General features: G+C 46.3%; 1 protein-coding gene across 1 annotated transcript in view; it reads right to left on the reverse strand.

The window, feature by feature from the left end:
* LOC138551316 (zinc finger protein 182-like) overlaps positions 1-24,642 on the reverse strand; it is a 43,483-nt gene continuing 18,841 nt past the window's right edge. The window contains exon 4 of the mRNA XM_069642477.1: positions 1-3,610. Within this exon, the coding sequence (XP_069498578.1) occupies positions 1,731-3,137 (1,407 nt within the window). The 5' untranslated portion in view covers positions 3,138-3,610 and the 3' untranslated portion in view covers positions 1-1,730. The remainder of the gene's footprint in view (positions 3,611-24,642) is intronic.

A 24,642-nucleotide genomic window follows, 5' to 3' on the forward strand; every position in this document is an offset into this window, starting at 1 on the left:
AGACATCAAAACCCATGGCATCCGGTAGTGTCATCTAAATATGGATTTATCATATGTTGTACGAAACACAGGTCATCTGAATAAACAGGCAGGACCCCAGGGAATGGCACATCCTTTAAGCAAAGCATATGATATGATATATTTTACTTATATCGCGCCTGTATACAAGTGTTTCAAGGCAAGACGAGACGAAGGAGTGGAACAAGAGACAACAAGACAACGATGTTACTAGGCCCAGTGGCATTGATATTGCGCAAATGCAGGGGCAAGGGAAGGGGGAAGTGCCAGGGGAAGGGGAGGAGGAGCAAGTGCAAGACATAGGATCAGACAATGAAAAGAAGTGCGGCAAGCAGGTGGCAGTGCAAGGGTTAAGTGCAGAAAACAGGTGATATATAAGTGCAAGTGGGGGGGGTGTAGGGTTGCAGATACAGTCCCAAGTGCAGGGTTGCCAGCGGGCAGTGCAAGTGTGCAATAGGGAGGGCAGGAACCTCGGCCCATGGTTCAAAGGGTAGCCAGGTAACCAGTGCCACATCTAACAAGCGATCAGCAAGGTAGCGGAAGAGAGAAGGCAGAAGTAAAGAGGAATGTCTTGAGCTGCTTCCGGAATCAGAGATGCTTCTGCTCAATTTTCACAGAGGCAGGGAGGCTATTCCAGAGGGAGGCGCCAGCCGAAGATAGAGATCTGCCCCCAAATCGTTGCTGGGAAAAGCAACTGAACCTCAAGGGTAGGTGGAGGAGCGATTTTCTCGAGTAGGAAGATACTTCAGAAGAGAAAGCTGGAGATATGTTGGTCCCAGGCCCCCCAGTAGGCCTTGTGGACAATGCAAAGAGTCTTAAACTTGATCCTTGCAGCCACTGGGAGCCAATGGAGCGATTTCAGTGCTGGAGAGATACGATTCTGTTCTGGATGAGTTGAAGGAGGAAAGATGTGATATCAAGTGAGGCGTCATAGAGGCTTACTGTCTATTAGCCTGGAGGATTGTAACAAGTATTAGACGGAGTCCCAGGTGCAAGCATCCCTTAGACTAAGTAGGATCTAAAGGTAGATAGTGTCAAAGCACCAGAGAGTGACAAGATAATACTAAAATGCCAAATGTACTGATGTAGTTAGTCATATGTATACGTTATCTAGCATCAAGTACACCCTGATTGCTTATTTAGTGCTAGGCAGCCTCTTGGTAATGAATTTGCAGGAGAGTACCCCACTACATCCAGTGAGAGTCTATAGTTATGTATTCATTCAACCACGTCTTGAAGCTTTTTCAAATTGTTGGTGCCTATTAACTTGCCTAAGGTCCCGAGGCAAAGTGTTCCATTGCATGGGTATCTTAACACAGAAGGGTAAGTCTCACTTCAGAATATTCCAGAAGGGTTGCATTTGGAACAAGAGATTTCAACTAATCATAATCAGCCACTATTTGTATTTCAAAGAAAATTGGGAACAGACAGATTAATTTCAAAAGACACCATTGAAAAGTGCTCCCTCCACTGTGAAGCTTCAGTTGCAGAGGAGATTTCACCACATGCAAGTAATCTCTCATGGAAGATAAGAACATCCTGCGTACGGAAGTATTTCCAACATTCACTACCCTAAAAATGGACGATCAAATGCATGTCCTCTCTCATGGCAGATGAGAACATCCTGCATACTGAAGTAGTTCCCACATTCACTACCCTGAAATGGACGCTCCTGTGCAGCTTTGGTCTTGTCCCTATTTAGCTTATTGTTCTCACTGATCAGGTTTCCCACCTGTATGCCTTCTCTGGTGGAGAGTGAGATTACCTTTCCTAGCATATCTGTTCCCACATTCAGTGCATTGATAAGGTTTCTCGCCTGTATGTGTTCTCTGGTGGTAATTAAGACCTCCCTTGCGACTGAATCCTTTCTCACATTCAGTGCACTTGTGAAGTTTCTCACCTGTATGTGTTCTCTGGTGGTATATAAGCTGTCCCTTCTGAACAAACCCTTTATCGCATTCAGTGCACTGATAAAGATTCTCACCTGTATGAATTCTCTGGTGAAGGGTAAGATTTCCCTTCAAAAAGAAGCTCTTCCCACATTCAGTACACTCATGAGGTTTCTCACCTGTATGTGTGCTCTGGTGGTAAATAAGACCGCTCCTGCAACTGAACCTTTTCCCACATTCAGTGCACTCGTGAGGTTTCTCACCTGTATGGGTTCTCTGGTGGCACATAAGACCACTCTGCCAACAGAACCTTTTCCCACATTCAGTGCACACATACAGTTTCTCACCTGTATGTGTTCTCTGGTGGCGAATAAGATCTGCTTTAAAAATGAAGCGCTTTGCACATTCAGTGCACTTATGCGGTTTGTCGCCTGTATGTGTTCTCTGGTGGCACATAAGACCTTTCTTCCAACTGAACCTTTTCCCACATTCAGTGCACGCATAAGGTTTCACACCTGTATGTGTTCTCTGATGGCGAATAAGATCTGCCTTAAAAATGAAGCCATTTGCACATTCAGTGCAATTATGAGGTTTCTCACCTGTATGTATGCTCTGGTGATAAATAAGACCTACCATGCGACTAAACCCTTTTCCACATTCAGTGCACTCATGAGGTTTCTCACCTGTATGTGTTCTCTGGTGGTAAATAAGCTGTCCCTTCTGAACAAAACCTTTATCACATTCAGTGCACTCATGAGGTTTCTCACCTGTATGTGTTCTCTGGTGGATGGTAAGGTCTCCCTTACGAGCAAACCCTTTTCCACATACAGTACACTCATGAGGCTTCTCACCTGTATGTGTTCTCTGGTGGATAGTAAGCACTCCCCTACGAGCAAAACCTTTCCCACATTCAGTGCACTTATGAGGTTTCTCACCTGTATGTGTTTTCTGGTGCAGACTAAGATGCCCTTTCTTAGTAAACCCTTTTCCACATTCAGTGCACTCGTGAGGCTTCTCACCTGTATGTGTTCTCTGGTGGATGGTAAGGTCTCCCTTACGAGCAAAACCTTTCACACATTCAGTGCACTGATAAGGTTTTTCACCGATGTTCTCACGTGGATAATGAGTATATTCATTAGGTGGACCCTTGTCACACATTCTGTGTTTATCACAGTTTATTTTGTCAGGTGGACTCGTTCCCAGATTCACCGAGCAGATGAGCTTTCCCATCTGTAGGTCATTTCTAGTCAAAACATTTTTTCTTCTTACTGAAGATTTTAAAATATTCAGTGCATGGATACTGTTCGACCATTTACATGTGCTTCACAAAATCTCTTAAACCAGCCTTACAATCGGAATGCATATAAAATAGCACTTGCAGGTGTTCTCTCAGGAATAAGCAAAACAAGAAGTCCTATCTTACTGCACATCATGCACTGTTGCTATCATTAGTCTATAATGCCAGACATGTATTGTAGCTCTGTGTTGCTGGATACTACCATGAATGTGTTGAATGGATGAAACCCATCATGCATTTTATATGCTTCTCTATCCCAGTTCCTGAATGATCTGAAAAGAAAAGTGAACCACAATGTGTCTGCTTCCAAGATGTTAGGACATTGCACATTGTATCAATTAAGTTTTCCACTGCATTAGTCCAGAGAATCTAACAATCAATCTTGTGTTTTTTGGACATCAATCACCTATTGAAGTAAAAGAGAAACACACGATTAGTTTCATCATGTTCACAGTCGCAGGCATCACTAACAGGCCGACTGGTTCTCAGTGGTTACAATATATTAAGGAGCAGGTATATATTTCTTCAAGTACACAAATATAACATTATTAGCTTCCTGTTTTGTCCTTGTTCTGCTTAGTAATCCACTAGAAATAAACTGCTCTTATTTCCAAATAGTGAATCAGGCATTGATAAGTGTGGGTATTCAAGTGTAAATATTGCCTTTTGTTTAATAACAGTAGATTTCAGCTGTTCAGTTATCAATTCCACTGTTTATTAAATGGTTTCAATTTCCAATTATTGCAGTGCTTACATCACATTCAATCTTCCCCGTCATCCTCTTGTTAAGTTTTAAAATGCATCAATTTTGCTTAGTTCTAAATCCACAATTGGTCCTTCTTACAGCATCTTTTCATAAGAAAACTGTTACTTGGTTTTTTGTCTAGACTTTAATAATCCTCATCCTCTTTTAGTTTTATTTATTGTATTTATTTATTATTTATAATGCACCTATACAGCCACAAGATGTTTCAAGGCGCATCAAGAGTAGGGAGGAGGCGGTACAGGCGAGAAAACAAAAGCAATAGATTTTTTTATTTTAAGGTTCATATCCTCAATAATCGACGACATGTGTTTCACCTCTATTTTGACTTCTAAGGTGGGTTGTATTTTATGCAGGAAAAGCACATTTGTATATCAGCTATGTAACTGAACAAGTTACTTACCCATGGTAACTTTCTTTCGACTGGATTTTCCTCCCACGTATTCCTCATCTTATGATATTTCCATATCCAGCTTCGCTGCTTCTGAGGTTTTTTCCAGTAGAGGGAGCAGCGCGTCAATGCCTGTTGACTCGATGTCCCTCGGAGGCCTCTGTCTCGATGTCGACGTCATTGATGGTATAAAGCGCGTACAGCGACCGTTGGCTTCAGTTACATTTTTAAAGCATGTATAGGATAGCCTGTTACTTCTCCTGAAACAGTGTAGACTACAATCACATGGAAAATTCTACAGCGGGGCAGGCTGGGAGTGGCAATGAGGAATACATGGGAGGCAAAAGAGAGAGGGCGAGAGTGCACAGCTCTTTTTTAATTGTTATCTTATGAATTCACGTATCTGTACTTCTAATTGAAAGTTCATTAGTAGGGTGCAGCCCACTATCAAGTGCCACCGTGTAGGGCACTGAAAGTAAACTATGAGGAAAAAAGACCAAGGCCCTCATTACAACCCTGGGGCTAAACCATGGCGCTATTAGCACCATGGTTGGTGCCGGTGTTGTAACGAGTCTGCCATGGTGGAATGGGGAAATACCGCCCCATTCCAAGGTTGGCGGGGCGGTATTTCCCCATTTCACCATGGCCCTTCCCCATTCCCATTTTCACCCCATAGGGCTCAATGGGACTGGGGAAGGCGCTAAGTACGGTACCGCAAATTGCGGTACCGTAATTAGCACCGAGGTCTCTTTGCGGCACCCTACTTTAACGTCTGGTAAAACCAGCCGTTAAGGTCGGGTCCCGCAAAGGGACCTCGTAATCAGGCGTTAAGGGTTTAACGGCGCCAACACCTTTTACGGCGCCGTTAAACCCTTAACACCAGAGTCGTAATGACCCCCCCAAGACTATTAAGCCTTTGGTGTGGGCCGCACACCCTTAATACCCACTTTGGGTTCAGCAAATTCGGTATGTTTGTATAAAAAAAATGAATTCCATTATAGTTGTGTTGAAATTCTTTTTTGTTATTTCACAAGTTATTTTCCGGTTTTAAATATCCAGGTTTTTAAATTTCAGCTTCACCAATTAGGCTAATGCTGTATCTAAGGCAAACGAAAAACGCATGCGGCTAATGCATTTTGGAATATTTTCCTTCTTCAGAGCCGGGTTGTAAATTCTGTTTGCCGTTTTTGTTTTATAATCTGAGTAGATTCCTTATCTCGTGAATCTCACTTATCGGGCGCTCGATTCCTGCTTCATCAAACATGATCAGCAAAATCATGGGAGGAACATCCAGTCGAAAGAACATTACCATGGGCAAGTAACTGGTTCTTCGAATGCATTGTGTTCTCCCACGTATTCCTCATCTTATGATAATCTCTCAAAGCAGTGTAAGTATTCCTGGAGGAGGGAGCCAGAATTTTAAGGCTCATAATAATTTAGGAGTGCCTTCATAAGTCTGTGTGCACAGAATGTAGCACTGACTTTACAAATAAACCTTCTCGGCTTGCGGAAGAGTCCAGATTGTAATCTTTGGTAAAGGTGTGTACGGACAACCATGTGGCTGCCGCACCAATATCTCTAATTGGGACGCCCCTCTGTAATGCAGAGGAGGTAGCCATGCCCCTGGTTGAATGAGCTCCAAGACCCTCCGAAGGATCTTTTCCTGCTAATCTGTAGCATTCAGTTATTCCGGTAAAATAGCTCAGTGGGTTGAGCGCTCGCTGCTGTGATCTGAGCGTGATCTGCAGGTCGCAGGTTCGAATCCCGGCAAGGCTAACTCAGCCTTTCATCCTTCTGAGGTCGATAAATGAGTATCAATTTCAGTTGGGTGATATTGTATGTAAATATGTGCTCTGTAAAGCGCTTTGGATTAAGGCACTATATAAATAACACATCATTACCATTATAATTATAATTTCCAAAATAATTCATCTTGATAAGGTTTGTTTTGAAATTGACATACCCAACTTGGGGCCCGTGTAACATCCAAAAAGTTGGTCATCGTTTCTTATCTTAGAAATCTTGGAGATGTAAAATGTCAGTGCCCGCCTTGGAACAAACCTTTGTAATCTCTGCTCTTCCTTTCCAGAATGAGGAGGATAAGATGAAGATAGAATTATCTTCTGAGTTAAATGGAACTCAGACACAATCTTAGGCACGAAGATTGGTTTCACCTTTTCCTTATAGAAGATTGTATAAGGAGGCTTGCAGGACAAGGCCTAAAGTTCACTCACCCTTCGGGCTGATGTAATGGCCACTAACAAGATAGTCTTTAAGGTTAAGAACCTTAACGGACAGGTATGGATAATGATGCTGATAATGATGTGTTATTTATATAGCACCTTAATCCAAAGCGCTTTACAGAGCACATATTTACATACAATGGGCCTCATTACACGGAAGGCGGTAAGGGTTAACGGTCACCGGTAATGCTACTGGTGACCGTTAACCCTTACCGCCTAAGGGTGCCACAAAGGGACCTTGGTGCTAATTACGGTACCGCAATTTGCGGTACCGTAATTAGCGCCTTCCCCATTCCCATTATGCCCTATGGCGGCAAAAAGGGGAATGGGGAAGGGCCATGGTGAATGGGGAATTACCGCCCCCGCTCACCTTGGAGTAGGGCGGTAATTCCACCATCCACCAAAGCGGACATGGTAAAATACCGCGGCAACCATGGCGCTAATAGCGCCATGGTTACCGCCTACCGTGTAATGAGGCCCAATGTCTCACTAGGCTCAATAGGAGCACACATTAGAAATCTCAACACTAGGTTGAGGTTCCAAGTTAGGACTTGGAATGGGACTGGGGGTATCTCATGGGGAATCTTGAAGAAAGATACCTCTTCAGAGGAGCGCTTAAAAATGGAGATCGCTGCACGACGCCCCTCGATTGTACCAACCTGGAACCCCAAGTTGGCCAGGTGTAATAAAAATGATAACACCATAGGTTTACTGCATGTAAATGTATCTTTATTCGTATCCCTACACCAGCTGCCGAATGTGTTACAGGCAGCAGTACAAGGACTTTGTCTCCATTACGTCTTCTGGGAGGTTCCAATCCTTGTATCTCAATGTGATGCTGGAAATGCATCGGAGGCACAGGGCCTCCGTATCCTCGTCCTTTACTGCTTTTTATCGTGTGTTCTGTCGTATTTTCCATGCAGGAGTTCATGTGGGACTCCTGGCGGTGCAGCTCTCTCTTTTGGTTTTGTGTACAGACCCCTGGGATGCCCTTATGGCACCCATGGGTGGGGGTACAACCCTGCGACCCTAGTATATGTTTTTGGGCACCTGTGTGTGGCCCATAGAGCAGGGTATGAGCTGGTGGCAGGTCTGTGCTGAATTGACAGGTGCCCTGAACGTCCTCCATTTTGGGATGGCCAGGCCCTGTCATTGGAATTAGTAGATTCCTGATAGAAACAAGATGGCCCCTGTGGCCTCTTGCCTTGCATCACCTGTTACCTTGGTTTTCCGAAGTCCCGGGAAGCCCTGACTCTGTCCCTTACCCCTGACTGGCTGTTGGGTGGAAGTTCCATATATTGTAGTGTGGGGAAGTGCCAACCAGGGTGGCTGGAGCCTTCCCAACGACTGTATGTTGTGGGTACACTTGTGGGTGGGACCTGGGTGAATGGAGTGTGCGACGCATATACACTTCTTCTTGTGGATGTCTGGTATCTGGTGTTTGACACAATGACTGAGACAGCCCAGCCCGAAACTGGTATGAATGCAGTGTGTAGTGTTGAATGGCGTGGTACTTGTCCGAATCCACATTCTGTGTTGTGAGTGTCTGGATGGAGAAGAATGGCCTGAATGCACTGTGCGCCTGATTGGCTGACTGACTGCTGAATGCCCTTCTGAGTGATTGGTTGCCTGAGTGTGGCCCAGCAGAATGAATGGGAGATTAACTAGTATATCTGGGGGCCACTCACTGCTAGATTTCGTTCAGAAACTGGAGTTGAAACTGACATTGAAACTGAAGCTTAATCTTGAAGCCCTGCTGGAAGAGAAGTATTGCTGTGGTTCTACTTCGTCGATCTGAAAGCTGATGTGTGTCCAAGAACTGATCCAGCGAGGATCTGGTTAGGTGCCCTCTTTCCGAGCTACGAGGGACCATCGTGCACCGCTAACCTTCGCCAAAGCTCCCTGGAAGTCAGAAGACCCTCGACAGGCTGCCGACCGGGGACGGGGACCGCCGAGGAGAACGAACATAAGCACCGGACATTCCGTCCACCGTCGTCAACCAGGGTTTGCTATAACCATTGGAGGCCCGTTAAAGCCGTGTTGCCCAGAAGAGGGGTCCGCTTGACGCTGTGCCGTCGTCGACAGGAGCCGCAACGCTCCTTTGCCTAAGACACTTGATTCCCAGATGCGCTCGTCCGCACCGCCGACCACCCTATCCCGCCGGAGAAGGCCATGCTGTCGGTGCGCCGAGGAGCATCTGCCAGTGGGTTTCCCGCCACCCAATGATTGCAGAGATACCGGACGACTCGACGGCTTTGCTGGGCCACAGTTCTTCACAAACACTTTGCAGTCCTGAACTATCAACCTCGAGGTGCCCCGCACACCTCATCCTTGAAGGACGTCTTCGACTTGTCGTTGACGAGCACTGCAGGACTGAAGCTGCTGGCTCCACTCCGTTGTTCACCCTTTCTTCGAGGGATCTCGATGATCCGTGGCTCCTGCCTGAAAGGGAGCCACTCAAGAAGGATCTGTCGACGACCCGTCGTCAAAATCTACGATTCCAAGTATATTGGGGTTGTAGAACACTTTAGAAGGAAATAAGACTCATTGAACAATATATGGACTGGGCTTGTAGTATATCTTTACTTTACAGGTTGCCCAGTTGGGGGGATCTCCACACAGAACTGTGTCTAGGTAACGGGGCCAGTATTCTGCCAATTGTTCTAACCAACTGCTTTCCTCCTATGTCTATTGTTGGTTACTTTTATTAATTGATTTGTGTGACATTTGACCAGAGTACTGTTGGTGCACTTTAATGAAATCTGACAATAATTGTGGTACCACTTAGAACTGTATATATTTGCCATTGTAGATTAACTGAGCACAAAGTGAGTTATTGTGATTGTGTATATAACCTTGAACCTTAATTATATAAAGAATGTTGTTTTAACTAATACAGTGTGTGGACATTCCTTTGTGGGGGTTCGGGGACTACACTGTACTTAAGAACCATCCTGCATCACCTCCTGAGAAGCTAGGCCTTGATTGCTCATCCATTGTAATAGAGAATCTTGGCTGGGGTCCTCTGTGCCTCTCCTCGACCATATAGAGATAAGGAGTACAGACACGCCCCTCCAGTCTTTACACTCAACCTCTCAGAAACCATGCGTGTAGATTGAGAGTCTTGACCTCTGGATGGAGAACCCGACCCCGCCTCGCTCTGCTCTGTCTGTCTGTCTGTCTGTCTGTCTGTCTGTCTGTCTGTCTGTCTGTCTGTCTCTATGGCTGCTCTCTTTGTGGCAAACATATTGGAGGGCAGATGGACATGTCTAGAAGGTCCAGATACCACGTCCTCCTGGCCCAATCAGGAGCAATTAGGATCATGGATTTCCAGAACTTTCTCAACCGCCTGATGACTTGGGCAATGACAGGGATTAAAGCAAATGCGCACAGGAGTGGAAACTCCCAGTCCACTATGAACGTGTCTCCTAGAGCTCTTCTTAGGGGAAATTCTCTTGAGCAGTACTGTTTGCACTTCGGTTGATACCGGTCACGAACGGATCCACTTGAGAGGTTCCCCAAAGGGTGAAGATCTCTTAAAGGACTTCCTGAGCTAGTTCCCACTCGTGGGAGACTGTGCTCTGCCTGCTTAGAGCGACCGCCGTTGTGTTCTCCTCTCCGGCTAGGTGAACTGCTGATAAGGAGATTCCTTCTTGAATTGCCCAGAACCAGAGCTGCATTGCCTCTCTGCACAGTGGTAGTGATCCTACACTTTCCTCTCTTGTTGAGGTAGTACATGGCCACCGTGTTGTCTATCATTATCAGGACATTCTTCCTCTGCACAGAGGGCAGAAAGGCCTTCAGCGCTAGTCTGATTGCCCTCCGCTCCAATAGGTTGATATTTAGTTTGGACTACGATGGAGACCATCGACCGTTAACTGTCACGCCGTTGGTATATGCTCCCCACCCTGGGAGTGAGGCCTCTGTTACTACCTTTATCTACGGCCATGGTTGGCAAAAAGGTTCTTCCTTCAAAATGTTGTCCTCGCAGGCACTCCACAGGAGATCCAGAGTGACTCTGCTTGGAACCTGAAGGAGATCTGACATCCTGCCAGAGAATTGAGACCATTGAGTCCTGAGAGCCCAATGGAGGGATCTGATTCTCTGATCCGCCTCTGGCACCAGAAAAATACAAGATGCCATGAGGCTGAGCAACCTCAGAAAGTCGAAGGTTAGGAGACGCTGGGCACTTTGGAATTTGGTGGCCATCTGCAGAATGTCTTGAGTCCTGACCTCTGGTGGCGCAGGTTTTCCCAGGGATGCATCTAGGACTGCTCCAATGAATAAGAGCCTTTGAGACAGTATCTTGTGAGACTTCTTGAAGTTGAGGGAGAAGCCCAGTCTGGGAAGGGTGGAGCGGAGATGTTCCAGGGGCTGTTCATGGGAACGTGCCCTGATCAGCCAATCATCCAGGTAGGGGTACACATGAATCCCCCCTCTCCTGAGACTCGCTGCTATCACTGCCATTAACTTGGTGAAAAACCTCGGGCGGAGGTCAGCCCAAATGGCAGAACTCAAAACTAATAATGAGAATCGTTAATGGCGAACCTCAGGTACCTTCTGTGCTTGTGATGGATTGGTACATGAAAGTAAGTATTCTGAAGTTCCAATGATACCATCCAGTCCTGAAGCTGGAGGGCCTGAAGGATCGGAGAAAGTGTAACCATCTTGAACGTGTCCTTCCTGAGGAACTTGTTCAAGTCTCTTAAGTCCAAGATGGGTCTCAATCCTCCATCCTTTTTTGGAATTAGAAAATGCAGGGAGTACCAACCCTTGTTCCTCTTCACTACCGGGAAACCGGTTCTATAGCACCTTTCTCCAGCAGGGTTAGTATTTCCTGCATAAGAAGCGGATCTGGAACTTTGAAAGAGCTGTTCCCCGGTGGATGGCTCTTGAGGCTTTTTTTTTAGAAAGGGAAGTCAGTAACCCTTGGCAATTCTTTCCAATGCCCATGCATCTGAAGTAATGCCACGCCATTCTTTCAGATGCAGTGAGAGTCTGCCTCCCACTGGGGTCTTGTGAACTAAGACCTCAGAGAGATTTTGAGGTGGTTGAGCAGTGGCTGATGGTAAAGCAGCAGCTACATGGGCGGTTCTAGTACCCCTTCCCCGTCCACCACATCAGAATCTTTTCTGACCTCTTTGATTGGACAGTCCTCTCCCCCTTCCAACTGAGTAAAAGCGAAAGGACCTACCCCTCCAAGGTGTGCCGGTGGTGCGGTTTTGTGTCTGTCTAATAGCAGCACCAAGGGACTTTGCTGCCGCTTTAGAGGTCTGCAATTTCTCCAGGCTCTCGTCAGCCTCTCTACTAAATAAATGTGTGCCATCAAAGGGCATGTTAAGAAGTCTGGACTGCACATCTTGAGCAAACTGGACTTTCTTAACCAGACAAATATGTGCATTACTGTACTGGCCCCCATGGACCTGCTGATGCTGTCAGCAATGTCGAGACCTGTCGAGAGGTATTCGCACATTGCATCTTTCCCATCCTTGACTAGATTTAAAAATCCATCCCTTTCCTCCCCCCTTTGGGGATATGATCAGCTGCAATTGCTACACATTCCCAAATAGTGTGAGAGAATCTGGCCAACGTGCAGGTAGCATTTGCTGACTTTAGGGCCATACTTCCCGCAGAGAAAACCTTCTTGGCCCAAGCGTCGTAACCCTTGTCATCTCTGTCTAGGAGGATAGTTGGGTAGGCATTCTGTTTTGCGGTTGGTGTGGCCGCTTGTACCACTAAACTTTCAGGAGTTGGATGTTTTGTCAAGTAACTGGGGTCACTACTGGATGCCCTGTAGTTTGATGTTAATTTTTTATTTACTGCCGGAATCAATTCTGGCGTCCCCCAATCAGTACTGACTCTCCTTTGCAATGCCACATGAAAATGAAGAATAGGGTCCTCCTGGGGTCCCATATCTAGGATGTCAGTCAGATCATCCTGTTTGTATATTGGTGTTGGTCTTTTCCACTCCATATACTCTACCATTCTGGACATTAACTGTCTATAAGACCCTTCATCATGGTCAGTAGGGTTTGGTCTCCCAAACTATAATTCTGGGGACGTATCTAGTCCATTTGCATTCTGCAGGGACTCCTGTATGTTGTTTAGCCTTGATTCCTGGGAGATCAAAGGCTCAGGGACCCCAGGTGTTCCATATTGGAGACCAAAAGGTTATGAATCATCCAAAAAAAGTCCTGCTTCCTCCTAAATTGAAGAAAGTGACTCAAAAAAATCCTTTCTTGGTAAAGGTGTATATATCTTTTCTGTGACCCTCAATGGCGTTGATGATGGTGCTGAAATATTCGGCACAGTCGACATCGAGGGCTTCAACACCTTCGATGTCGAGAACTTGTCTGATGCCTTTGGCGTCATGGACCTGTCACGGTCCGATGAGGAGTCTTTCAGCGCTGATGGTGTCGACGACTTCTTCATCGAGCAAGATTTGTCTCGACTCGAGGGATTCTTCAACCGCTCTTGAGGAGACTTTTCTTTGCCTTCCAGGCCCAAAGGCACACGGTTTTTGCCCTTATCTTTTTTCTTGTTGAGTTTTTCGACCCGGGCATGGCTTTCACAAGGTTTTGATGGGTCAAGGCAGCATTCTCCAAAACCTGCATCATTTTAACTCTGAACTTCTCCCACTCAGCTGGAGAGGCCAATTTCTTTGGGCATTTAACCCGTTCTGGGGAGGAACTCAACAAGGAAGACGGCGATCTATGGTGACTTTTCCTCGACCGTTGTGAAGATGACGAGTGGTGAGAACCTTTGCGTGATATCGATCTCTTTGTCTTTTTACGACGAGGAGAAAGATTTCTTGACTCGTCTGAAGACACGTTTTTGCCGCTTATTTCCTCTTGGCTCTTTTAGGGCTTTCACCGTCATCGATAGGCATGCCTTACAGTCGAAGGTTGCGTGAGAGGAACCAAGGCACCACAGACACACCCAATGGGGGTCCATAAGGGACATTGGGCATCATTACACGGAATGTGGTAAGGGTTTACCGGTACCAGTAAGAACACCGGTACCGATAAACCCTTACCGCCTTACTACGAGGTCCCTTTGCGGGACCCGACCTCAACGGCTGGTTTTACCAGCCGTTAAGGAACGGGCCCGCAAAGGGACCTTGTTGCTAATTACGGTACCGCAATTTGCGGTACCGTAATTAGCTCCTTCCCCATTCCCATTGAGCCCTATGGGGGCAAAAATGGGAATGTGGAAGTGCCTTGGTGAATGGGGAATTACCGCCCCCGCTCCCCTTGGAGTAGGGCGGTAATTCCGCCATCCACCAAGGCGGACACAGTAAAATACTGGCGGCAACCATGGCGCTAATAGCGCCATGGTTACTGCATACCGTGTAATGAGGCCCATTTTACCCTAACGATCTTGGCTCTTCTTAAAATCACGATCTCGGAGTCGAAGACGCCGATGATGATGCCACATTTTCAACAATATATTAGAAGATTCTCGATATGGAACTGATGTATACCGTATCCGAAGCGATAACCTTTGCGGAAAAACGGAACTGAAGCCAATGGCCGCTGCACACGCTTTATACCATAAATGACGTTGAAATCGAGATGGAGGCCTCTGAGGGACATCGAGTCGACAGACATAGACACGCAGCGCCCTCTGCTGGAAACAATTTCCAAAGCATCTGAAGCTGGATATGGAAATATCATAAGATGAGGAATAAGTGGGAGGACACAATAATGCATTCGAAATGAAATATATTTTTTAAACATAAATCTTATTAAAGTTTTCACAGGTTAACAGTAAAATCACAACCAAAGCACTTAACAAAATTGCCTACCAAACCATTCCCTCCCCCTGACCCCAAACCCTATAAAATAAACAAATCAAGAGACATAGATGAACACAAGTTAACAGTAGTTAAACATCAATAATGGTGTCATGCTGTAGCAGCAGAGTTAAAACAAACAAGTCTTCTTTTCTATATGAGGGTGATACTCCTTATCTATCGTTTCCCTCTCATCCTTCATTCCGTTTCTTTTAGTATTACATCAAACGGGACCTAATTTCACCCCTTCCCATCTCCTCTTCCACCTGTGACTGTCGGCAGGTAGCCCTTTCTCTTATGTTCCCGAATGTTCACCCGCTCCATCCCCCCTCGTAGTATCGAGATCCCATTTTCTTATTAAAAGGACTCAATCTTTTTGGAACACTCCCAGGTGGTCGTTGACTATGGCAGTAAGATTTTCAATTATGAAAATATCTCAGAGTTTGTGTTCCCAATCAACTCTACCCAGCGTTTCCTGTGACCTCCGTTTCTGTGCCACAGCAATTCTGCCCGCCCTTATCATAGCCTTACACATTGTCGGGAGCCTAAATTGTTCCCTACTCGCTGGGGGAATGCCTAATAACACGTGGAGGGGGACCACTGCAAATACTTCTCCTGTTAACTCTTTCATCAAACTCAGGAGTTTGCCCCAGTAAATTTGTATTTTCGGACAGTACCACTACATATGGAAACAGGAACTATTTTGACCATATGCTCTCGGACATTGCAGGGATGTTCCTTGAAACATTGTGTAGAGCCTAAGGGGGAACCTGTGCCTGCCATGCAACATTTTAAAATCATGCTCCATGGCAGACATGATTAAGTTGCGATGGAAGGTAACAGCAAAAATCCTGCTCCATGTCAACTCAGAGTTTGTCACCCACAAGGCCGTCCCAGGTTTGCTTACATGTTTGCCTATCTCCTATCTGGGAGGATATTAGTGATGTCATCTTTGATGTCCGGGTTTTAGTCTTAGCAATGCACAGGGGAGGCGCAAGTTACGGTTGCTTATCTTACCATAACTGGCGAATATCGGGGGTTTTCTGTTTTACTTGTAACCATAACATAACTTTAATGTTTTTTCACTGAATTTCATAGGTTTTTATTAGTGCAACTGAACCATAACGTCCCTTTAACAAAGTGTTTTCACTGATTATATATGTTTGTAAATTTAGATGTACCTTCTGTAAGGGTGCAAAAGGAGACTGATAATGATATGATAGTTTATTTATATAGCGCCTATACACAATGTGTTTCAAAGAGCTTCAAGGCAAGGGAGGGAACAAGGGAAAATACAATGGGCCTCATTACGAGTTTGGAGGGAGCCATGCCGTTTTTAGTGGCATGGCTACCTCCAAACTCGGGTTCGGGTCCGGCAAAAGGGGACTTACCGGGCCATTCTGACCTTGGAGGGCCCGGTAATTCCCTTTCGTGGGACCTGGACCGGTACATCCCCATTCCCATTTGATCCCCCATAGGGCTCAATGGGAATGGGGAGGATGCTAACAACGGGCCCGTTAATGACGGGTCCGTTGTTAGCATCCTGGTCTGCTAGCGGGTCCCACAATGCACGTCTGGTCTGACCAGGCGGGAAGAGCGGGACCCGCTGCAGGACGCGTAATGGTGCAGCCCAGTATGAACTGTGCCGGCACTGTTCATACCGCGGCTGCCCTCTTCGTAATGAGGCCCAATGACATTCTTACAGGCCATGAACAGTAAGGATGTGAAATTAACTATCGTACTCAGCCTGACGACATTTCAGATAGTGCAAGAGCTAAAACATTAACAGACAGGCCACTACCTTACTAGGGCTGATGAAATTTCTGGTAGATCCAGAGAAAAACAAAAGGTGAGAGAGAGGGGTGCAGAAAGGAAGGGGAGGAACAAAACAAGCGACTATCGTACTAGGCCTGACGGCATTTCAGATGGTGCTTCAGGGCAGGGGGAGGAAAAAAACAAGTAAGGGGCAGTGTAGGAGACAGACGAGGTTGCTGTCATACTAGGTCCAGGGACAATTCTGATAGAGTAAGTGCATAGAAGAAAGTGAGGGGAGGAGGGGAGGAGATAGGGAAAGGGAGAGGAGGAGAGTAAGCAGTGAAAAAGAGTGGAGAAGCAAGAGGAGAGAGCAAATACAATTGTAGAAGTCAGTAGTAACACATAGGGCCTGATTCCGAGGCTGGCGCAAAGGGATTGCCGGCACCGGTAATCCCATTGCGCCCTATTCCGAGGTCCCTTTGCGGGTCCAGGGAGCAAATAATGGTAGCGCGAATTGCGGTACCGTTATTTGCACCTTCCACATTCCCATTGAGCCCTATCTTCAATGGGGACTTACTGGTCCCACAAAGGTCAGACTAGACCGGTAAGTCCCCATTGAATGAGGGTAGACTCGGTACCGTTATTGGAGGCAGCCATGGCGCTATTAGCACCATGGCTACCGCCAATCTCGGAATGAAGCCCATAATGTTGCAAGCCAGGATACAAGATGAAGATGGGAACAGCATGATTCAGGGCCACCATGAGTACAAGATGCAAGTCCAGCATGAGAGTTGAGAAAGTTTGACGCACTGTGAATCAATGAAGTCCAAATAAGTCAAATCCAGCATTGACCACAAGAAGGTGATGGTGAAACCAGATTGTATCAGGACAGACTCCTGCAGATGTAGGCTGGAGAGGGAGGATCAGAGTAGAGGAATCAAGAAAAACAGTCAACGTATGTGTGTGAGAAGGGAGGAGGGCACAAGTAGACATCACGAGGGGACCAGAGGGGGTGGCCTGTGGGTACAGATGGAGTAAACACATGTTGGTGTGTGCTTACCTGCTGTCTGGGCAGGGGTTTGGGTCCTGGGTCCGCCTGGTCCAAACAGGCCAAAACAGGAATTGCCCTTTTCTTTGTCTGGCTTTCGCTTCGGACGCCTGGGCGGGAGACGCCCTTGATCTAAGAGTTAAGAGCAGGAAGGAAGTGGCAGGGCTACGAAGAGGGCTGGTGCTTAGGCCAGGTGACCTAGATCCACTTGCACCTGCTCCCCAGCTGCCTGACACACAAGTAGCATGTTTAACAAAAAGTATTCTGTTTACAAAAACAAAAGGTAAACCTAATTTTCCCTAACTCTTAGAGGGAGGTTCCCTGCCTCCAAGGAAATACTAAAAGGTCCTGTCAGAATGTCCAACAACATAAATACTGCAATGTCCTATGTTAATAAACCTCACTCTTTTCATTATGTCAATCTAACAAAAAGCATCTGCTGGTCCAGAAGAAGCACTCCCTTCTTATGGACGACAGACTTGAGATCCAGTTCTTCCTTAGAGCTTTATCCTGAGAGAATGACTCCCTTCCCCAGGCTGTGATCCTTTCTTCATCTTGATGAAAGAAAAGTTCAAAATCAGAAAAAGAGTTCCACAACTTTCTTTGTGCGGGTCACAGCCAGGTGGAATGCCTCCCTTCCCCTGGTTTGGGGTGTCCTAGGAGAATGGCTCCCTTCTCCTAGAACCCAGACTTCCTCTGGACCATGTAACCAAGGAAAATGGCTCCCTTCCCCGTAGTGTTTCTCTTGGCTTCAGACAGTTCACAAAACACCAGGGGGGATGTCTCCCTTACCCTGACCTTCCTCAGACTTCACAGTTTACAAAACCACCAGGGGGAGTTTCTCCCTTTCCCATGCCTTTCTCGGGCTACCTGGGGAATTACTCCCTACTCCAAGTAGCTTGGCTTGTACTGTTTACAGTAATCAGGGGGAATGACTCTCTGTCACCCCCCCCCCACCTACTTGTTTTTCAGTTCTGTTCTATGGGTGCGGGTTCCGTATTACTTTCTCTTTCTGCTTTGGGCAGACCTGGTTCTTTACCCTGCCAGGTACTGCAACGAAGAAGATGACTTAAGAGATTATTCTTCTTATTTGGGTGCGGCTCATAAACCTGGGTTTCCTCTTCACAGAGTTTTGGCAGTGTCATGGTCATGAAGTCAGGGGCACAGGCATGCAGGGGTCGCATGCACAGGAGACCTGGGTGGACACTGTCCTGGCGCTTTTGGCGTCAAGGCTCGTGAACAAAAGTAAACAAGAACATCCATTTAACACCAAAAAGCTTTTATTATGGACATAGCACTTCAGATGCATTAACCGTGAGCATTCCATCCATTAAGCAGGATGCATTAACCTTGAACATTCCATCCATTAAGCAGCCCCAAGTGCATTCTTGGGTGTGGCTGCTAATGGATTGCCTTTGCACGCCTAACTGAGGATCCAATGTCTTTCCGCAAACTACTGAAAACCTGGCTCTTCCCCTACAACCGACCCGTACGCAAACTAACCCAAACAGAATAACACCATCTCAATGACACCAATCCAACAAACTATTATATGCGAATCGACATCTAATAACCACTAATATAAACTAAAATGACAAACAGAATAGGACAAGTCAAGTAGATCAAAGCAATGATGTGGGTAATAAGAATACATCGTAAAAAAACAGTAACAAGATTTAAATTAATTAAATGGATGTAATGCATGATGAATGAACGAAGTGAATGGGATGAATGAAATCGCTAGAATGGATGAAGCGTGTGCAACGGATGAATGCGCCGAGTGGATGAACGCGTTGAGCAGATGAGTGTGTAGATCGGATGAATTTGTAGATTGGAGAAGTGTATAGAACGGATGAGTATGTTGAGTGGATGAGTGTGTAGAGCGGTTGAGGGTGTAGACCGGACAAATGTGTAGAGCGGAGGAGTGCGTAAGTACAGAGAAGTGTGTAGAACACCTAGTGCATAGAGCAGATGAGTGTGTAGAGCGGATGAGTGTGTAGAGCGGAAGAATATGTGGAAAACGCTGGAGCGGATGAGGGTGTAGAGCGGAGGAGGGTGTAGAACGGATGCGTGTGGAAGAAAACGCTGGAGCAGCTGAATATGCAGACCGGAGGAGTGTATCGAGCGGACCAGTGTATCGAGCGGATGAGTATCGCCCGGATGAGTGTATCGCCCGAATGAGTGTATCGCCCGAATGAGTGCATATGAGCGAACGACTTTGTAGAGCTGTTGAGTGCATATAACAAATGAATGCATTGAAAGAACGAGTGCATAAAGCGGATGAGTGCGGGGAGCGGATGAGTGCAGGGGGCGATGAGCGCGTGAACCGTATGAGGCATCGAGCGGATGTGTGAGCAAAGCGGTTGGGTGAGCAGACCGTGAAGGATGAGCAGAGCAATAGAGCGCACAGAGCGGTAGAGCACGCAGAGCGGTAGAACACGCAGAGTGGTAGAGCGCGCAGAGCAGAAGAGTGTGTAAGAATGGAGGAGTGTGTAGAATGGATGATTGCGTAGAACAGATTAGTGGGTAGAGCTGACGAGTGTATAGAGCAGACGAGTTCATATGAGCGAATGAGTGTGTAAGAAAGGAGGAGTGCGCAAGAGCGACTGAGTGCGTAGAGCGAATGAGGATGTAGAACGGATGCGTGCGTAGAGCAGGTGAATGCCGAGAGCGTGTGAGTGCGGGGAGCAGATGACTGCGGAGAGCGGGTGAGTCCCTAGAGCGAACGTATATGGATGGAACAGGCGACCTATGAGGATGAAATGGGTGATGTATCCAGTTGGATGACGTATGTGGAGGGAATGGGTGACGTTTGCGGATGAACGGGTGACGTTTGCGGATGAACGGGTGACGTATGTGGATGGAACTGTGACGTATGTGGATGGAACGGGTGACGTATGTGGATGAAACAAGCGACATATGTGGAAGGAACGTATGACATATGTGGTTGAAACGGATGAAGTATGAAGATGATACGGGTGAAATATGTGGACGAAGTGCATAAAACAACTTAGATTACACAGAACGAATCGGAGTAAATAGAACATATTTGAATGCATCAAAAGGATTCAAATGCGTGGAACAAATTGGAGAGCGTGGAACGGATTGGAGAGCGTGGAACGGACTGGAGAGCGTGGAACGGACGGGAGTGCGTGGAGCGGACGGGAGTGCGTGGAGCGGACGGGAGTGCGTGGAGCGGACGGGAGTGCGTGGAGCGGACGGGAGTGAGTGGAGCAGACGGGAGTGAGTGGTGCAGACGGGAGTGCGTGGTGCAGACGGGAGTGCGTGGTGCAGACGGGAGTGCACAGAATAGCGTAACATTCATAGAATGGTTTGGAGGACATGGAACGTCTAAAAGAGCTTTGAAAGGAACGGTCTGAGTGCTTGAAACGGCCATAATGCACGAAACAGTCAGAGTACAAAGAACGGATGAAGTTCATGGAACTATCGGAGTGGGTGCGATCTCAAGCACCTACAGTAAACCACCATTTTCACATGCCCACTCTCACTCTCTTCTTTACATCACCACTCAAATAGAACACAGCGATAATATGACACCATTCGGTATAGCTGTTCTCATACCAACATCTGCCTCAAACCCCCCATCCCTCTATCTAAACACTTCTGGTTACACACCCCCCAGCCAGGCGTTCTCCTCAGGCCCAACGCAGCCACAATCGGTCTGGATAAATCTTGCCAGAACTAACACATACTATGACCTTCCAACCACCACACCTACCTCTAAGAAGCAGCTATTTCACAAAGCCACACCAGCTGCACACATATCCGGTGATCACACGCACCTTTGACTCTCTCTAATCTCTCTACTGACTTGAACTTCGGTTCCCAAGGGCGTTCAACCTACCAGCGCCTTCAGACCATACCAATGGCACATAAGGTGCTATATAAATGCAAAATTACATAACATAACTCACTAGGAGCGGCAGGGTGTGGCTGGTAAACTGGCCCTAATGGGCGTGCCCACGATCTCAGCTATATAAGCTGCCCCTTATAACAGACGCTTTAAATTATTCTGCACTTGCCTTTAAAGATCCTGCTTCCTGGACATCCTGCTTCCTGCCAGCATACTTACCAACTGGGGAAAGCTGTTCTTACCTGTACATCTCTTCGGCGAACCAAGTATTTATCATTACACTTTCCGGAACGATGAAATCTTCATCTTAGCACCGCAGCACGACACGCTTCATGGTCGACAGCAGCGCCTGCAAGGAAAAACAGAAGACAAGGTTAGACATCGAAAAAACAGTCAGTTTAAGGTTGCGCTTCGCCATACTTCGCGCTTACCTTAAACCATCACTTACCTGCTGTTGAAGATTGCGGTAGCATCCATCATCCGTCCGGCCACGTCTCGCGTCTCACAGCTGCATTGAGGACGCATTTCCATCTAAGGGAAGAAAACAGAAGAGAGACATTATTGCAGGCATACATAGGAGCAACATATAAAGACATTAAACAGAACAAACAGCATCACACGCGCTCAAGAAAGATTTACCAATCATAAGGAGAAGCATAGTCGCAGCTGAATTGGACTAATCCTTATCAGGGATCAGTGAAGGAACTAGATCCCATTCGACGTGCCCCTGCCAGAAGTAGCAGGGCGAAGAGCTTATCCTCCATAATTCACAGGTGAGCTTTATGGGCCAGCGTATGCGCACAGAAACTGTAATTTGGGGTGAAGGGTTTGAGAGGTACAACAATCACAGATTGATGCACTCACACACTCTTATCTCCACGCAGGAGCAGTATCACCACGTACCACCGCTCACAGCTTTTCTACTGAGGGAGAGGCCTGAAGGGGGTGATTCAAGTTCAGGGAGGGCTGCAACCGTCCCCCAATACCTCCGCAGAGACCAGGTGAGCGTAACAGGCAGACCTGGTTCACTACCCTGCCAGGTCCCGCCACAAAGAAGATGGCTTTGGAGGCTGCTCATTATTGGGTACGGCTGCCAGACCCATCTTTCATTAATCTCCCACCCGTTGGGGGCCCCACCAACTCTCCTGGCCACCCAGAGTTCTGCAGGGTGCTTGTGGGCATCTCCACCTTCCCGTTCGGGTCTCTCTCGATTTCTCCAGGGGTTGCGACGGCTCTGCTGTGTTCCCCTGTTCCCTGGTTGCGCTTCTTCAGCTGACAGCGTGTAACAGTATTAGGTCAAAATACCTTTTTGTACGCCACCTAAAACCGGCTGATAGAAATCGTTCTTTTTAAAAGGCGACCTACAAAAATCAAAAAAATGACATAGAACCCGCCTAACAGCTTCCTCGGTCAGCTGGTTGCCCATTGCTTCTCCTCTTATACACAGATCCTCCTACCTCTTACCGGTGACTACGATAAGGATTTGGCCTTGGTGAACAAGGTTTATCTCATCATCCAGGCATGGATGGCCACCCATTGACTATGCCTGAATGATGACAAGACAGAGATCATCATCGGGGGCACCCCATCAACCCTCAACAAATTGAGCCCCAAATACTCAGCCTTTAATATCGACCATAATATAATCACAGTCGCCAAGGAAGTAAAAACCTTGGGGTTCTACTTGGATTCCACTCTCTCCTTTAACAAACAGGTAAATGCCATGGACTCGGCCACAGCCTACACCTGCAAACTGATAAGAGCAGGTAAAGCTTTCCTTTCTAATGATAGTTGCATTACCCTTGCCATAGCACTTATATTATCAAAGCTCGACTATTGCAACGCCATGTACATAGGGGCGAACAAACAAATAATCAAGAAAATCCAATTCCTGCAAAATAACGCTCTTAGAGCTGCATTGGGAATTGCAAGGAGAGAACACATCTGCGAGACGAGAAGAACAACACTAGCAGAAAACAAGGATTTGATTATTAAAACAGCGGACAAAGGGGGAGGAATTGTGATTCAGAATCTTACACAATACAAAGGAATGGTGATGCAATTATTAAATACAGAAGGCAACTACAAAAGACTAAGGAAAGATCCATCATGTGCCATAAAACATAAAATTCAGGAAACAACTAGATTTGCATTAGAGCAAGAGTGGATTACAGAAAGGGAAGAAATTTTCCTCAACACTTCTGAAAATAGAATACCAGCATTTTATGCTCTTCCAAAAATCCACAAAGACAGCGTAAATCCTCCGGGAAGGCCGATAGTGTCTGGTTGCGGGTCAATCCTTGAACCTATCTGCAAATTTCTAGACCACTTCCTGAAGCCTCTGAGCCAAAAAACTCCGACGTACCTAAGAGATACTATGTCCACTATCTCAAAATTTGAAGAACGCCAATTCAACAGTGAACAGGAAATCCTAGTAACCATGGATGTAGTGAGCCTCTACACTAACATCCCACAAGAAGCAGCTATAGAGTGTATTCGACATCACTTAACCCATTTCATGACCCAGAGAAGAGTTCCAACCAACTTTATAGTGGAATTGTTAGAAATTGCACTAGTCAACAACTTCTTCACCTTTGATAATGACTATTATCTCCAAACGAGTGGGACAGCAATGGGAGCCGCCTTTGCCCCGAGTCTGGCTATAATCTTTATGGCAGAATTTGAAAAGCAACACGTCATTAACACTTCCAACCCTTTCCAAGATCAAATCTCCTCATGGTATAGATATATCGATGATGTCATCTTAATATGGAATGGGAATGAAAGTAGTCTTACCTCATTCCTTGAATGGATTAACATCCAGACCCAAGAAATCAAATTCACCATGAAAAAGAGCAATACCGCCATCGATTTTTTGGACCTCACCATCCTAGTCAAAAATGGCAAACTACAGTGTGATCTTTTCACAAAAGAAACTGAGAGGAACACTCTGCTTCACTATAATAGCCACCACCCAAGAAATCTAAGGGACAACCTCCCATATGGACAATTCTTAAGGCTAAGACGCAACTGCACAGAAATGGAAAAATTTCAAGAACATGCCATCAAGCTACAAAGTAAGCTTCAAGAAAGAGGATACCCCAAAAAACTTGTTAAGCGGACCATAAAAAGAGCAAAATATACACCAAGAGAAAGCCTGCTAACACCCAGAGTCAAAAATCTAGAGCAAGAGAATATCATCACTTTTGTCTCTACTTTTGGCCCTGACACAACTAAAATCAAAGGCTTACTGAAAAATTCTGGCCTTTGGTACAATTGAGCTTGCCTGAAGAAAAATCTCCGCGAATGGCGCTCAAAAGATCCAAGAACCTAAAAGACATGCTTTCACATGCCAGACTAGAAAAGAAGTCACAAAGATCAACGCTCTGGAACATGCGGGAAATAAGGGGGCACCACCCCTGCGACACCTGTACGGTTTGCCGCTTCACTAAGAAAATGTCCTCATTCAGAATAGGTGAAAAAGATTGGCAACTCAAACAGTTTACAAACTGCAAAACAGCTAATGTAGTTTACATCATTGAATGTCCTTGTGGGCTTCGCTACGTGGG

Source organism: Ambystoma mexicanum, chromosome 1q, assembly GCF_040938575.1.
Source record: "Ambystoma mexicanum isolate Mex_15411 chromosome 1q, UKY_AmexF1_1, whole genome shotgun sequence".
NCBI classification, from domain to species: Eukaryota; Metazoa; Chordata; class Amphibia; order Caudata; family Ambystomatidae; genus Ambystoma; species Ambystoma mexicanum.